Below are 17267 nucleotides of genomic sequence, written 5' to 3'. Positions count from 1 at the left end.
TCCCTCTTTTCTCTTTCCTCCTCTCTCCCGCCCTCCCTCTCTTCTGTCATTCCTCCTCCTCCTCCTCCTCCTCCTCCTCCTCCTCCTCCTCCTCCTCCTCCTCCTCCCGCTCTCCGTGCGCGTGAAGGCGAGGGCTGGGCGGGGCGCTGCGGCCGCCTTCCTCTCCCGCCCGCCCGCCGGCCGGCCGGTCCCGTCCCGTGGCTGCTCCGAGGAGGCGGCGGCGGCGGAGGCGGCGGCCGCCCTTGCGCTTCCTGCCCAGCCGGGGCTGAAGGGCGGCGGGAGGGGCTCCGCAGCCCCGCCGCTCGCCCGCCCGCCCGCCTCCGGCCCGGCGCCGGAGCAGCAGCGCCTGCATTGCAGAAGCCGCCCCGCGCCCTCCGCCCGCCAGCAGAGCGGCCGCAGCAGCCTCCGCCGCCGGCCGGGAGGGAAGAAAGGAAGGAGGGAAGGAAGGAAGGAAGGAAGGAAGGAGCGAGGGATGCCGGCGCTGCGCTTCCCCGCGGCAGGTAAGGCGCGCCAGACAGCCAGCCCGGCTCAAGCCCGCGGCGGCCGGGGCTCCGGGAGGACGGAGGGACCCCCGCCGGGGCTGGGAGGGAGGCCGGGGGTCCGTCTCGCCCCGCCGCCCCCGGGCCTGCGCGCTGCGGCTGGGCTGGAGGCGGCTCCCGGCGCCGGACGCCCCCCGACCCGCTGCCGGCCTCAGCATCTTCCGCCAGCCGGCCTGCCCCCCCCCCCCCGCGTGATGCAGCAGGAGGGGCCGCTTGCCCAGGGCTGGGGAGAAGGGGGGAGCGGGGGGGGACATTCCACCCCCTCCCATCTTTGCCGGCTGGCTAAGTGCCAGGATGCCACCCTTGGCTGTCCCCGTTTCTATGGCGACCAGGTGAGGACCAGGCCACCTCTGGATGCAGCTGAGGTTTGGCATCAGGTTTTGGGGGAGGGGGCTCCCCTGGAAGGTCGGCTTCCTTTCAACCCCCCCCCCAATTTATTTTTAATATGGGGCTCCTTGCTCTGACCTGGTCCAGTGACGTCATAAAGCAAGAAACTCCTGCTCCATCATCACCCCCCCCCCCAGTGCAGAGATGGAGAAGGAGCCACAGTGCAAATGGGCCAACCTGGGAATGTGTCTTTAGAGCCCTTAAAAGATCCTAAATGTCCAAGGGGCAATTTTAGATCAACCGGGATGATGGGTTTACGCAGGGATCCCTGGGAGAAATGCTGGATTTTAAGCCATGAAGGGAAGCTGGGATCCATCGTGAGGCATTAACAGGGCCCATCCTCATCTTCATCTTCCTGCAGTTTTTATTTTTAATTTTTGATGGGGATCATTCCTTGGATGCAAAGAATTTCCGTCTTCCCCTCCCTCCTCCCCTCTCTTTTGAGAAACTGTTGTGGGTGACTTTAGATAAGAATCCCACTGACCCAAATTGAGAAGCTGGGCTTGGAGTGAGATTTCAGTTCAGTTTTGCATCCCTGGGTGTCAAAGCAGTTTCTCAGCCTTACTTTCCCAGCCTGTGAAGGAAAGGTGTTCTGAAGGTGATCACAGAGAGATAAATCATAACCCTGGGGGAGGGGGAATAGCAGCCAGGGATGGGAGGTGTGTGTGTGTTTGTGTGATTTTAATATTCCCTTGCAAGGCAAAATGACCTCTAAATTTATTTTTTACTGATAAAACAAGGTTAGGCCAGAGAGGTGAGTTTTTAATCCTTTGTTGGGAAGGTGAGAGTACCTGAATTTAAATAACATATTGCAGACTGCTTAAGGCCTTGTTGTCAGTAGGCAAAGCATATAACACACCTTAAGGCTGTAATTATCTTTCAACTTCATATCTTAAAATAGTCGCCCTGAAACTCTATATTATTGGGCAGATGTTCTAAGACATTATTTCTCAACCTTGAGGACTTGAAGGTGGGTGGACCTCAACTCCCAGAATAATGCTGGCTGGGGGATTCTGGGAGCTGAGATCTACCCACCTTCAAGTCTCCAAGGTTGAGAAACTTTGGTTGAAGACCTATAATAATCCACCACAAATTGCAATTTCTGAGAGTGCACGAGGGGTTGAAGTCGGTCTGTAGCTCAGATGCATAAAAAAAAAAAGATTATTTTTAGGGAATCTCCAAGGAGCACCATTTCAACTCTTCCTGATTTGTCAACCTACAAGTTCATTTTCAAGTAACAAATTCATGCATCATTTTTGGGGGAAGAGAAATCTTGGAGTCTTGTTAGTCCTGACTCAAAAGCCTTCATTTCCCCACCAAATGCTAAGACAACCATGTTGATGCTGACAAATGTGTGTCTATGCTTTTAAACATGGCTTCTTGGCAATAGGAAACAGGCCCAGTCTTTTGAGAGGGCTTGATTTATGCTTGTCGTATTGATTAACTCCTCCTTCCCCAAAATATAATTGCCAGGGTTGCTAATGGTATGGAAAACCCTGTAAGACTTTGCTTCCATTTTCCTTCTTCCCTCCCAGCTGTTTTCCATTCCCCTAACAGTCAGCATTTGCAGGCTGCTAAGTACAATTTGCCCTTCCAGAGCAAAGATTCCCATCCATTTGTTAAAGATAACTAAAAATACCCACACACACGCCCTTTTGCAAATCTCGGCGTCAACCTGCTGAAATTTCCAAGTTTTTGCATGGATGTTATCCTTCCAGATGCCTAAGCAAGAATACAGGCTGGTCATCAGAAACCGAAAAGGTGATGAATCCCAGAAATATTTGCTAATGTGCTTCTCTTTTCCACTATTTGTGATCACGTTGCAGTGTGAAAAAACAAAGTTTGTGCCTTTTCAAATAATGCTTACCTTAGAACCTTTGTGTGTGCGAGCATCCATCACTCTCTGTCGGTGCACTTGTATAATTGCTTTGCTGGTAAATTTCAGATTATCCAAGGGTTTTAAGGTGTCCCCCAGTCATACTGATAAATTAGGAATTATTAACGCTGCAACCTCATGTCTGCTTAGTTGGGGATGAAATCTCCTTGAATCCTGTGTCTTGCTTACTAATGTCTGGATAATCAGTTATTTTGGAAATATATTAGACAAGCATGGTCGTACCTAAAGAGAAAAGAAATAGGAAAATTTCATTTTCTTGTTATAATTAATACCCCATAAAAAAGACTTCCTTGGGATAGTTTGGATGAGAGCTAATGACATTTTGGAGAACACGGTTGCAAAGTATTTTAAATTCTCTTTAGCCTACCAGGATTCCTAATGAAACGCGGCCCCGAAATGATTGCAGGAAACGGTAGTTCAACTTGGTCAGTTCTGCAGGAAGCATCATGGCTATAAATGTTTAAAGTCTTGGCCACAGGATGTGTTTCATGTCAAAGGTTTCAGTGGCGCAATCGTTAAATCTGAAGCGTGCCAGAGAGAGTTAAGTTGCTTCTTTGTAGGTAAACGGGCCATGGGAAAATATTTTGCTTCTCCCATTGATTCATGGCCAGGTTGTAAATTGATGTCCCAAAAAATGATAGTATTGTTTTCCTAAGGAATTTTAACTTTTCCGTGCCGAGACCAAAAGAAATCCAAAATGCACAAGGAAAGGTAGGATAATTTTATTCTTTTAACCATGAATCTTTCTTTTTGGTCCCTGCATATACATATTTATGGCTGTTTTATATCATCCAGGTATGCAAATAAGAGAACTAGCTATTAACATTGCATAACTGAATCTGTCTCCCTATAAAATGTAATGAACTCTGGTGATGGCAGCAGTTTTCATGCCCTCTCTTGTCATTCAAGATTCTGACAAAAAAGCAGCAGAAATTGTCTTTCTAATTCCTCTCTATTTTATCCTTTCCGGGGATTTTCTCTCCGTCACGTTGATTTTGGAATAGTCAACATTTAAACCCGTTAACCTGCGTTTGCTTTGGCAGCCCCTAATGCAAATAAGCTTCCGATAGCAAATGTTTTTAAGACTGGGAAAGCCAAAATTAAATAATGCTTCAATTAAAGCTCCAATAACACCTCAGCAGAAATTGAACGAGATAGCGATGCTGTCAGATAAGTTAGAGATAGATTTTTTTTTAAAGAAAAGAAATGGACATTATTTGTTGGATGTTATTTATTGGAACTATTCAGTAAAGTGCCTTGTTTCATTTCTTTGCAAGGAAGTGCTGTAGAACGATAAAAGAAAATGTCATCTGTGCATGCAAACCATGGTTTTTCAGTTTTGACAGTTTTGAGAAGTGTAGGGTTCAATTCCCAGAATTCCCCAACCAGGGGATTCCGGGAGTTGAAGTCCACACATCTTAAGATTACAAGGTTGAAAAGTTATACATCCATATAACTTCCCAGATTATTTCCCCTTATGTGTTAGGTATTAGATCTTGCTAGACAGATATAAACTAAGTAGCAAAGTGTGTGTGTGTGTATAGCTAGCATTTGTGTTGATAATAAATAAAGGGAGACTAGTATAGATCTATTTCAAGCTGTTTAGCTCTCATCAGCTAGCCATACTACTGGGATTCAAACCTGGGCTGTTTTTACATGTTAGGCAGTTGTATTTGCCTCTAAGCCATAAGCTCTCCTCCCTTATTGTTATATATGTAATTTATATATTGGGTAATGTGTCTATTCTCTGTCCAGTCTCAATTAAATAGCTATGATGTAGAACACCTGAGTTCACATCCCATTCCTACTATTCACGGGTCCGGATTTTTGGGACCTTCTGGACAGTCGGATGGACCATTCTAGAAGACTAGTTTATGGCTGAGCAGCACCAGAGCTTTAAAGATTTTCCAGGCTGATTTAAAGTTTGCTAAACTAGCAGTTTTGGTCTTGGGAGATTCCTGAGTCAACCTTCTTGAAATCCTGCATGCCAGAATTATAAACGGCTGGTTGATATGTGATAAAGTGGATTGCAAGTATATCTGATGCTGAAAAACATTAAAATCTGGACTCCATTTTGCCCAAGGCTCAATTTTAATCAGATTTAATCAGATGTTGATCTATATTTTAAATCCTATTGACTTTAAAAGCTCCAACACAGTGTTTTCGTACTGTGACCATGTTTAAGATGGGTGGACTTCAACTTCCAAACTACTCCAACCAGCTGTGCTGGCTGAGGTATCCTGGGAGTTGAAGTCCACCCATCTTAAAATGGCTTCAGTTGGAAAACACTCTGCTAGCTGAATAGCTTACCCAAGTATTTTCTTTATGAAGGAAGACTATGTGTTTTGTGTGGTGATGTCCAAGTAGTAACACATGGAAGGAAGGAGTCAATAAAATAAATTAAGGTGCCTTATCCACTCTCTGAAAAGGGGCATTTGGATATCATTCTGAAGCAGACTTTTTTTTAGACATTATGTAGTTGAACTTTAGACAAACTTCTGTTGTTCTTGGTACCAAAGTTTCCAATTATATTTGGATTTTCTGAGTCTCCTTGGAGGAGGACATCAAACGGTGAGGGTTGTTTTCTTTTGCATGCATATTTGCTGCTGGATAACCTAGATTTTTGGAGGAGTTCATAATTTCTGAACATTATTTATGAGATGATTCCAGGTGTAAAAATTGATGATGGACATTTTAGGTCAAAGAAGCTCTGCAGGGAAGTGAAATTAATTCTTTGAAGATAAGGAATTGCTTTATGGTTTTTTTTTGTTCAGGTGTCTTTCTTTTGGGACACAGTTTATTCCGGGAGCAGAATAGATTTGTGAAGCTTTTGGGGAGTTTGATTAGTGAGTTTGTTGATGGTGATTATCAAATTTCCAGTATTTAATATAGTTGTCTCCATAGTTACTTCAAGAAGGAGCTAACTGTGAGGGAACATCTGAAGATAAACTGTGAGTGTCACCAGGTACTTTAGTGTTGCTAGTGTGTTTGTGTTGGCTGATCTGAGTTGTGCATCCCTTGTGTGTGTTTCTCGAGATTTCTCAAGACTTTCTCAACAATCTCCAAGAAAAATGTTCAAGATGCCAGAGTCATTCACTTCCTGATTAAAGCCGCCAAATGTGGAATGAAATTTTGACTCCTCTACCGTTAATCACTTCCCACGGGCTTCAAAGGACTTTATGTTGAAATTCTTGGGTTTTTGAAAAACCAAACTAAAAAGCCACATGCTTAGCAGATGGAGGAACGTTGACTGGGTGACAAATACCACCATCTCAGGTCACCTTCCTTGCATAGATGATCCATCAGGATGCATATGCTGAAAGCTGAATTCTTGTCCAGAATGGGCACCAGAGTTCCATGAAAAATGTAAATATTTATGGCTTTCTGAAGAGGTTGATCTCAATGACTACCAACCTGGGAGTTAGATTCCTCCTTGGTTTCCAGAACTTCTACAACATCTCCCCTGCCTCCATTTCTACTTTTCTTTCACACAAACAAACACACCAGAACAAGTTATTGGAGGATGGTGAGGAAGAACATGTGTTAGCAGAATGAAAGAGTTGGAAGGGGCCTTGGAGGTCTTCTAGTCCAACCCCCTGCTCAAGCAGGAGACCCTAAACCATTCCAGACAAGTGGCTGTACAGTCTCTTCTTGAAAACTCCAGTATTGGAGCAGCCACAGTTTCTGGAGGCAAGTTGTTCTACTGGTTGATTGTTCTCACTGTCAGGAAATTTCTTCTAAGTTCTAGATTGCGTCTCTCTTTGATCAGTTTCCACCTATTGCTTTTTGTCTTGCCTTCTGGTGCTTTGGAGAATAGGTTGACCTCCTCTTCTTTAGGTGGAGATAGGATTGACTAGATTTGAATGTAGATGTTTGTGGATGAATGTTGACGAGTGAAAATCAGAAGGAAGGAATTATTTGCAGATGTTTATCTCTTCTTTTCAAATAGGTCATTTCTTTCTTTTCTGTTGATTTCAAATTTTTTCCTCTTGCAACAAATCTTTTTTCCCTTGCAAAAGATCCCCTTTTGGGGTCTTTGCCAACAATTTAGGAATGTTTCACAAAGATTAGAAGACCAGCAATTTGTACGTGTGTGTGGACAGCGTAATTTTCCTTTGTTTGTTTTGCTTAGATTCTGCACTGAAGTCTGTGCAAAAAAGAGAGAGGCTTATTTGAACTCTCAGTCAATCAATCAATAATATTTATTTGGTCAATGACCAGCAAAAATTTACAAGAACATAAATAAAGCGAAGCAAATAAATGCAATAATGTACTAACAACTAGCCAGCTGAGGAATTCTGGGAGTTGAAGTCCACAAGTCTTAAAAGTTCACAAGGCTGGAGATCTCTGTTCTAGGGGGAAAGCTAATGCAGGTTGAGAAGACTCCTTCCCTTTAGGATGCTGATGCACAGGTGTTCCAGCTGCAGAGAGTCTTTGTATTTGCAGGAAATCTTATTAGATAATCCTTCTAGCTGAAACAGCCTTTCAGCGTGTAAGCAGATGGCGTTTCTTGGCTTGTAGTTTTTGCCCTTCATTTTCTTGGTTGCATATCTTTTGGTTGAAGAAAAGGGTGACATTTTAGTACAAGGGGCTAAGGAGCTAGTGCATGTGACAAAGTTAATACATGGATGGTTATCATACGTGATACTGATGTCTCCTCCTCCTCCTCTTCCTCCTCCTCCTCCTGCCTTATGTGTCATTGGACGTTGACAATCATGTTGGTGATCCTATTTTTATCAACAGCTGCACAAAAAAGTGCTGCTGAATTTTGTCCAAACCAGTTCTCTTGCAAACCCGGCCCACAGCTGATAAAGCCTCATTCAATGGCATTGGTCATTATGAGCCTCTTTGGGTTATTCCTTGTTTAGACCTTCTGGGGTGCCCATCGTTATTCATAATGGGTGAAGGATGATTTCTTGTTCCCTGTTGTTCCCAAGTCTTAAGATCCAGTTTGGGAACCCATCCAAAGAAAAGTGATTTAGGGGACAAAGGTTTGGACTGCTCAGGTGTAACATTACACAGAATGTTCTTAGATGTCTTGAAGATCATCAGAAGGGAAATAATTGACCTTGGAAATGTGGAGTGGTACGTGGGAAAAGCCTTGGGAGACTGGTGCAAAGAGATGCTCCCTAGGGAACAGTCAGATAAGAGACGGCGTTGCCCACAGCTGCATAGTGGGTGGAACAAAAGGCAGCTTTGCAATTCTGAACATTCACTAAATGAACTGTTGTAAGTTGAGGACCTATACATCAAATAAATATTATTGGCAAAACCGATGTGAGATTAAGGATCAGCATGCAATCTAGAAGCAGGAGTAGATCTACATTCCTTTTTTCCAAGTTCAGATGTTGGCTCTTCTAAGGCTACTGAAGAATAGATTTTATATCTGAATCATTATCCAAAATCCATACAGTAAATGATTAATCAGCAACCATTGCTGGACAGCTCCCTTTAAATGCCCCTCCGCTCCAGAGGATAAAGCTCCATGCCTACCAAATATTTCATTATTTAGGTGGGTTTTTTTTTAAATTCAAAAAGAAGGAAAGGCACTAATTTTTTTTGAGGGGGAATCAATTAGTAACAAGGAACAAATCTCATACTACCCTGTAATTTCCCCTTCTTGATCTCATTCTGGCCAATAAAAGTATAAAAGTGCTTGGAACCTCTTGTGAAGTTTTGCAAACAAAGGAACTTAGGAAATCTCTCCTAATTGAGGAACCCCATCCAGAAAAAAAAAGAGGAAGGGCATCTAAAGTAGCAAAAAGATCAAAGGAGATTTAGCACTGTTGCATTTAGGATATTCTCTCTTGCCTTTACTTTAAACATCCTTTGACATCCAAGAAGGCAGGCAAAAGAGCTTCATCTCGAGTTGAAATGTGCTCCATATTAATTCCAATGCCCCACGTTGACTGCAAAAGCCGTGCAGGGTTTCAGGGAAGGGCCTTCCCCAGGATTAACCCCAGACTGCAGAGGTTGCACAGATGGAAAGGATACCCAGGAGCCGAGAGCCACATCATGCGTGTTTTTAAACAGAGGCCCATTCCCCAAGACAAACGGAAGCCTAAAGACGTAACTACGGCAGCAATTACTTTCTCTGCTAGAGCAAAGCATTTTCTGGAATATTCCATCAATAGTCATTTGCTCTTGAACGAGAGAGGAAAAAGGAGCTGTGGATGATCAATCAAAAAAGCACACGCTTCTAAGGGGTGGGTGGGGGTGGGGAGAACCCAACTTCCAGAGGAGTGAGCGCCATGCACTTAGTCAAAAGAAAATCAATACATACCTGGAGAGGCTAAGAGTGCTGTCCCCTAAAACCTCCCCAGTCCTGGAAAATTATGGAGTTCAAATGCAAGTGCATCTGAGAGAGGGCAGGGGGAAGAGAGGGAGGGAGCAGCAGGGGGAGAGAGAGGGAGGGAGAGAGAAGGAAAGAGGGAAAAAGGGAGGGAGAGAGAAGGAGAGGGGGAGAGAAGGAAAGAGGGAGAGAGGGAGGAAGAGAAGGAGAGAGAAGGAGAGAGGGAGAGAGAGGGAGGGAGATAGGGAGATAGAGAGGGAGAGGAAAGAGAGCGGGAGGGAGGGAAAAAGAGAGCGAAGGAGAGTGAGTTAGAGAGGGAGGGAGAGGGAGAGAGAGAGGGAGAAAGGGAAAGGAAGAGGGAGGGAGAGAGGAAAGGGAGAGAGAGTGAGGGAGAGAGGGAAAGGGAGAGGGAGGGAGGGAGATAGAGAGGGTGGGGGAATATAAGCCCCATTTGTCAATTCTCAGGAACTCGGTGGAGTACATGGTAACACAATGCTGTTAACAATATAATGACTTCTTGCTTGCGTTGTCCTCTGCTTCTAAAGCGATGGGAGCTGAAGACCAGAGAACATTGGCAATAAAGATGCAAGGATCATCAAACATGCCTGGGTTATATTCAACGCTGCACCTTGATGCTGCTCTGGACACGATGCGTGCAGGGATTGCGAATATGGATTTCTGGAAGAATAATGAAGCTGTTGCTATGGAAGGTTATGTAGATCAGGGTTATCCGAGCTTGGCCACCTTTAAGACTTGGGGACGTCTGCTCCCAGAATTCCTCAGCCAACTTGGCTGCCTGGGGAATTCTGGGAGTTGAAGTCCACAGGTCTTAAAAGTTGCCAAGCTTGGACATCCCAGAAGGAGATGCTTTAGGAAACACCCTTTCCAAATCTGAGATATATATATAAAAACCCACACATCAGGAAGAATGGAGAAGTCTCATTGATTTGATACCGTTCAAGAGATATTCTGCCAATAATACAGCTTGTAAAAAGAGATTGGTATGCAATTTTATTCCCTCCTGAGCTTCTGATTCAGGTTGCCATGATCACAGTTGCCAAAGCCGACCCACAAAGGTGCCAATTGTTGTTGTCTCTTCGGCCAGCTCCTTTATTTTGGTTCTCGCTCATGAGATCAGTGGGGCTCCAGGTCACCTGGGCTCCCCTGGATAGGCAAAGTCTCCAGGTGTTGCCCACCGGAGGCAAATTCGAAATAAATTTAGCAGCCTGGCGAAATAAAACTGCAAACAAGGCAACAGAAAGAAGGACTGTAAGGAAGAGAGGAACACGGGAGACTAATAATTAAAGGTGTATTTCCAAAAGCTTGAAAATTGAAAAGGAAACATTTTTTACTAACCATGACCAAATAGTTCCCTGCAATTCCCACGCAAGAAGAGATGAGAGCTTAGCCTATTATTTGATTTTTAAAAAAAAAGTTAGAAACAGCTAATAGTTTTGCATGGCGGCTTGCCTTAAAAAAGCACAAGGACAGTTTATCCACCCCATCTTAACATCACCGATGCTGAGAAATCCCGAAGTAATTGGACCGATCAGCAATCTTCCCCTTCCGCCTGTCTCTTTATTCTTCTTTATCTTACAAAATATGTCCCCCCCCCCTTCATCGTTGCTTTAAATAAATAATATGCCACACCAGCTACTGCAGTGACTGTGGACTTGTTCCGAAATGCATAATGACTTCATTGAATTCTAGCTTCCTTCAAGCTCCCAGTTTTCCCCCCTTTTCAGTGGCTTTTTTGTCTTCCTCACTGACTACATTAGAGCCACAATAGATGGTTTATCTAAGGCATCTTTCATTAGTGCTTTTTAAATAAATAAATTTTTTAAAAAATAAAGCCTCCTGCACATTCCTTGAGTCTCTTCCAGTATCTCTGCTATTTGCTTTAATGTTGTCCCTGTGTGTGTGTGGGGGGGGTCTACGAGAGGGAGAAGGAAGACAAGTAAGATTCTTACAAGATTATTTCATTGCTAGATTCTCTCTTAATCAAGAATGGATCCGCTTTCTCTGGAGTCACCCCAGAAAGTGGTGGTCAACCTCAAGGCAATGAAAATCACGTACCAAAGGCTCAAAATATTTACAAATGGAAGCAATTGCTTCATAAAGAAAATCCTTGACTTATGACCTTAATGGGTCAAGAATTTCTGTGGCTAAACGTGGCTGTTTTTAACGCGAGTCATGCCCACTTTTGCAACCTGTTTTTTTGTCATGGTTATTAAACAAATCACTGCAGTTGCTAAGAGAATCATGCGATCGTTACAGGAATCCACCTTCTCCCATTGACTTGGTTTGCCCCAAGGTCCCAAATGACCCTGCGACTGTCGTAGCTTTTACATGCCAGTTTCCAAGGGACCAAATGTTGATCACATGACTGTGGGGATACTATGATAGCCATAAATACGAGGACCGGTCACAAGTCCCTTTGGCCATGCTGCTGTGATTTCAAATGGTCACTAAAGAAAAGTTATTTTTATTTATTTATTTAGTTTGTCACTCATGCACAAGATAACAGGAATAAGAATAAGCCTGTATAAGAACACAGGAAATGGGTAGAAATAAACGGAGACAGTAGGAGAGGGGTGGTAGGCACCCTGGTACACTTAGGCAAACCCCTGCAATGCTTTACAATCCAATCCAATCATTGTTAAGTAAGTTGTTGGTTTTGAGTGTTGAATCCTATAATTCATTTAAATATCTCTCCAACTCTTCTCATCTTCAAAGTTTGCTTGTCCCTAAAACATTGTGGCAATGGAGTCCGCAAATACAGGTAGTTCATTTAATGACTGTTCAACGGCATTGAAAAAAGTGACTTATGACCATTTTTCAGACTTATGACCGTTGCAACGTCCCCAGGGCCTTGTGATCAAAAGCATGGGAACTGACTCACTTTTATGACGGGCACAGCATCCTGGGTTCATGTCGGCACCTTTCGTAACCTTCTGGCAAGCAAAGTCAAATTCACTTAACAACGGTTACTAACTTAATAACTGAAGTGATTCACTTAACAACTCTGGCCAGAAAGGTCGTGAAATGGGGCAAAACTCACTTAACCAATGTCTCAGTTATCAGCAGTTAATTTGGGGTCAATTGTGGTCGTAAGTTGAGGACTACCTGCACTTTCCAAACATGGATAAAATCTATAAAACCGCTACATTAAAACCGCTACCACCATCGTCCTATTTTGAAACAGATCCGAACATTCAAAGGTGGATATGTCCCAATTTCTATTTGAAATGAATACTGCAGTCAATTCTCTTCCTTAAGAGTAACTCACTTATCTCTAGGGATTTATACTTCAGGACGTGATGCAATGCAGATTTTTCCAGGGTGTGTACTTTTTTTTCTTTTTCCATTTAGCAAAATATTTCTTGCCTTCCCAGGTAGTGAGTGGGGACTGCTGAATGTTTGTTTCCATGACTGGAAAAGGCGTCAAGAGGATAACTCGTAACTCATGCGGGGCCATTCTAGAGCAGCCCAAATACAATATAAACACTTGGTCACAAAGAGAGTTTTTATTGTATTTTGAGTGCTCTAGAACATGTGATAATTTTAAGGTTTGTGGATTTCAACTTCCAGAATTCATGGCTGGCTGGGGAATTCTGGAGCTGAAGCCCACAAGTCTTAAAATTGCCAAATTTGAGAGACCCCCTGCTCTGGAACACCTATTTAGCTTCACAAGATACGATGAATGTGTGTGTGGCAGCTATTTTTATAGTATTATGATAAACCTAGGTTTGTTTCCACATGGACATGAAATTCCTCCTCACATTCTTTGTTATCATACATTGATCAGGGCATTTGGAGATGTGTGAGTTGTAACAAGGGCCACAGAAGCTGTGTGTTTCCGTTCCCATCTCTTGCCCATTGTTATCAGAAGAAGTATGGGCGAAACAAATTCACAACTTGTTATGAAATTCATAACAGCATCTTTGTTTCAGCTCATTATAATTATGGAATTGTTTCCATGGTAGTCTTTGAAGAAATTTCATTTATTGAGTGCTGATTAATAGAAGGGTTCTACTTACTCTTTTATCTCCTCGGTGTATAACATTGATTACAGTAAATCTGGTGTTATTGCAAGCTGAAAGTTGTTATCATTCATGTTTGTACAAAATATCTGTCATTATTCATTTCATTTTATTGCTTTAGTGAAGGCCATGTAATTTGAATGCATAATCTGCATTTTCTATCTTTAAAGAGTCCAGGACACGTGATTATCATAAATTTAACTAATATTATTAAGCCTGATAAACCAAGTTGCTGCAATGGAAGTTCTATTACCTCGTTTTTGGTTTTTGTTTTAAAAGCACACACATTGATTTAAGATAAACTAAATTGTTGAGCCTTTAGTGTGTCATTTTTTGCTGGGTTGTTTTTGTTTTAAAAAGAGAAGCTTTTCCATTATGAGAACATCTGAAGTACTCAATTAAAGCAATTTTGTTTCGCTCCTTAAAAGAATAAAATAAAAAGGCTATTTTGCTTTTTTGCAGCACCATTACATTATTTTGGGAACATAAATAGCAACTCTCAATATTAATTATTTGAGCAAGGGAAGTTCTTAACAGTAGCAGTAATTCTCCTTTATGAGATACTAAGAATTCCACGAGAATATGAATATATATCTATACGCACGCACATATATATGAATAGATTGTGATGACTGCAGAAATCTCTGCATGTGAATATTATACCGTTTTCTTCAAAGTTTTCCCGTGCATTTATCGAGGCCCTGTCAGGGCTGTCTCTTCCCAAAATGCACCCCGCAGGCATATTCTTTTCTTTCATTCTAGCCCTGAAAGGATAAGAGAAAATATTGGTACTCCCCCCCCCCCCCGAATGCTAGTTCTTAGACCTTTTGTGCTCATCCTTGCCATGAAATGCAAACTGAATTATTTTGTTATTTATTTGGCTTTTGCTGATAATAGCAGTAACAGACGGCACTGAAGAAGTGGGAGATTAATGCAGATTAAAGGAATGGAATAGCCATAGAAAAATAGAAATTGGGCAGAAAAGGAAGTGAATGAAATTTAACAGAGATAAAGGCAGCTTTCTTTAGAATTTTCTTTTTTAACCTGGAAGGCTAGCGGTACCTGTTGGATATAATCAGGAACCTGGATTAAACCTGTTGGCTTTAAAACAGTGTTTTTCAACCTCAGTAACTAGCAGACGAGTGGACTTCAATTCCCAGAATTCCCCGGACAGTGGGCACAAAAAGACAAAAAATAGAAAGAAGTAGCTGCTGATATTCCTTACAACAGTACAAATATATTCCAACCTCTCTAAAAATATGACCTGTTAAAGGTAGCCCTCGATTTATGATAACAATTGAACCACACATTTCTGTTGCTAAGCAAGATCATTGTTCTGTGAGTTTTGTCCCATTTTATGGACTTTCTTACCACAAGTTGCTAAGTGAATCACTGCAGTTCTTAAGTTAATAATCTGGTGGTTGTGTGAATCTTTGCTAGTCAGAAGGTCGCACAAGGGGGTCAGGGGTAGGGACTGGTGTTGTAGGTAGTAGGATGAACTTGGTGTTCCTTTCTGTGCTGATACAAATCCCTGACTCCAGAATTTTATTTTTAACCCAGCTTCCTCTTTCCTTACAGATTCCTCGGGAGACACAGCTGACTCTCACGGCTTACGCTGATAAAAATGAAGTAGCTTCTTCACCATCTGAAGCACACCGCCGAAACGTTACTTCAGGTCTGCTGAAAGTAAGTCAGAGGAGAAGTGGATGGTTCCTCTTCATTCTTCATTTAGGAAAGCCAAGTCCGACATTTTGGGTGCAGCCCAGATTGGTCTAGGATTAGTCACCCAGAGTCCCTTTGGGAAGATGGGTAGCTTATAAATATGATGTATAAGTACTCAACCTACGACCATAATTGAGCCACAAATTTATATTGTTAAGTGAAAAATTTGTTAAGTGAGTTTTGCCCCATTTTACAATTTTTCTTGCGTTTGTTAAGTGAATCATTGCCGTTGTTAAGTTAGTAACACAGTCATTAAGTGAATCTGGTTTCCCCATTGACTTTGCTTGTCTGAAGGTCACAAAAAGGGACCCCCTCCGGACATTGCAACCGTCATAAATGTGAGTCAGTTGCCAAGGTCTTGTGACCACGGGGATGCTATAATGGTCACAAGGGTGAAAAATAGTTCTAAGTCACTTTTTTCAGTGCTATTGTAACTTCATACGGTCACTAAATGAACCATTGTAAGTCAAGGGCAAGTTGTACATAAAATAAAGTATTAAATAAAGAGCCACTTTCTGGTGGATCTGTGGTTACATCTTGTGAGAGATGGGCTGTCCTTATTTGTCACGTGGCCTGTGCAACCTCATGTTAATGCTTCTCTTATCCCATACTCGATACTCATCCAATGAAGGTGAAGTTCCTAGCTCTCATGATTTCAGGAGCATTATGCTTTGAAGTGGGTGATGCTTGCAAAAATCGAGGGGAGATAAGTTCCTGCAATTTGCTACAAATCCCATCCTCTGTAGCTCCCAGTCCTCTACAAGATAGCAAATCTTGAAATATCTTCAGACACTAGGACGAACCGAAGGATTCTTATCCTAGAACTTGTAATATTAGCTTCTAGTTCAATTGAAAAACACAGGCAATATACTGCCAGAAGTGGTTGTAAGAGCTGATTGCCTGAAAAAGCCAAGAGGTGTTCATGGAAGGAAGGACAACACAAACTTGTAAAAATAAATAAACATGCATTGATTTCTTGACTTCCCTTGATATGATTGGTCGGTTTTTCTTTCTTTCTTTCTTTCTTTCTTTCTTTCTTTCTTTCTTTCTTTCTTTCTTTCTTCTTTTCTTCTTTCTCTCTCTCTCTCTTTCTTTCTTTCCCCCAAGTTATCTTCTCACGTATAGATAGCATTGATGGAAATGTATTTTTTCAAGAGCTGGGCAGACACAAATGTTGAGATGAGGTAGAGAATTGAGAATGGACAAATATGAGTAGCAAAAATTGAGGTCCTTGACTGACCAGGCTGTGGACGATTCAAAAACAGTCATGCATCCTCTTGAGATATTGAATTATATTTAAACTAAGTTTGCATACCAGTGATTGCATGAGCTCTGTAGATGCCATACGCTAACTAATTACATAAGCCGAAGCAGAGTTCAAACCTCCACATTGAGTTTTTGGGGATTCTGTTTCAGAAAGCTGACTTCTCATATCCTCCAGTAGGTGATTAATCTGGGATCTTCTTTCTCCCTCTTGGTAGATGGATGTCTTGTAACCTTCCTTCCTTCTGCTGCCCAGTTAGCAGCTGCCCTACATGATCCCATGACTCTTGATATGGATGCTGTCCTCTCAGACTTCGTTCAGTCCACGGGGGCAGAGCCTGGTCTAGCCAGAGACCTGTTGGAAGGTAAGATCTCCTTTATGGGACATCATCCACAGCAGGGATCCCCCAACCTTGGCAATTTGAAGACTTGTGGACTTCAACTCCCAGAATTCCTCAGCCAGGAGTTCTGGGAGTTGAAGTCCACTAGTCTTAAGGTTGCTAAAGTTAGGGACCCCTGATCCACAAAGTGGGGGTTTCCTTCAGTTCCCTTTGGATGTGTTGCAGGACAGGAGCCCCCAAATGTAGAAGGAGCACCTCTCTGGATTTCACCTTTAAACCTTACTAGACAACCCATGACCCATTGTGTCATCCTTTCTGAGTGAGTTCTTTACTTCCTCATGCCATCAACATGTACTTCCTTCTCTGGAGAGGTTGGGACACCCTGGAGGAGTTGGTTGGTTTGCGCGCTGCGGTGATGCCGTGTGGTTGTGATAGTCCATTGGTAGTTTCTGAGATGTTTTTGACAGTGTTATCCTTTTCACAGCTTATGTTGCTTGTGTAAAAATTGTTGCCCTACGATGCACGTTTTTTCAGTGAAAGATTCAGGAATGAAAACTTTGGCAGTATATACTGTAGATTTATGTAATGAAGCAGACGAGGTAGAATTTGTGGTGAGCAGATGTTGCAAAGGGTGGCAGATCCATTGTTTTGCTACTATTTTTATTAGCAAGGTTAGATGCTAAGTGGGCTGGACTTTCCTTTGTCCCCTCTTATATCAGACGAAATCAAGGTGGGGTTATCTTGAGTTTCTCAGGAGGAATCTTCTACCAATCTCTCCTTCAT

General features: G+C 42.6%; 1 protein-coding gene across 2 annotated transcripts in view; it reads left to right on the top strand.

The window, feature by feature from the left end:
* The first annotated feature begins 306 nt into the window (after positions 1 to 306).
* Positions 307 to 17267, top strand: part of OTUD7A (OTU deubiquitinase 7A) — a 39406-nt gene continuing 22445 nt past the window's right edge. For both annotated transcript variants that reach the window (XM_081964456.1, XM_081964455.1), the window contains exons 1-3: positions 307 to 500; positions 14737 to 14844; positions 16362 to 16508. In XM_081964456.1, coding sequence (XP_081820582.1) covers positions 16424 to 16508 — 85 coding nt within the window. In that variant the 5' untranslated portion in view covers positions 307 to 500; positions 14737 to 14844; positions 16362 to 16423. The remainder of the gene's footprint in view (positions 501 to 14736; positions 14845 to 16361; positions 16509 to 17267) is intronic.

The sequence above is a fragment of the Natrix helvetica genome (genome assembly GCF_964273705.1).
Source record: "Natrix helvetica genome assembly, chromosome: 12".
NCBI classification, from domain to species: Eukaryota; Metazoa; Chordata; class Lepidosauria; order Squamata; family Natricidae; genus Natrix; species Natrix helvetica.
Note: the sequence above shows the minus strand (reverse complement) of the source record. Positions and strands in the feature narration are given on the sequence as shown.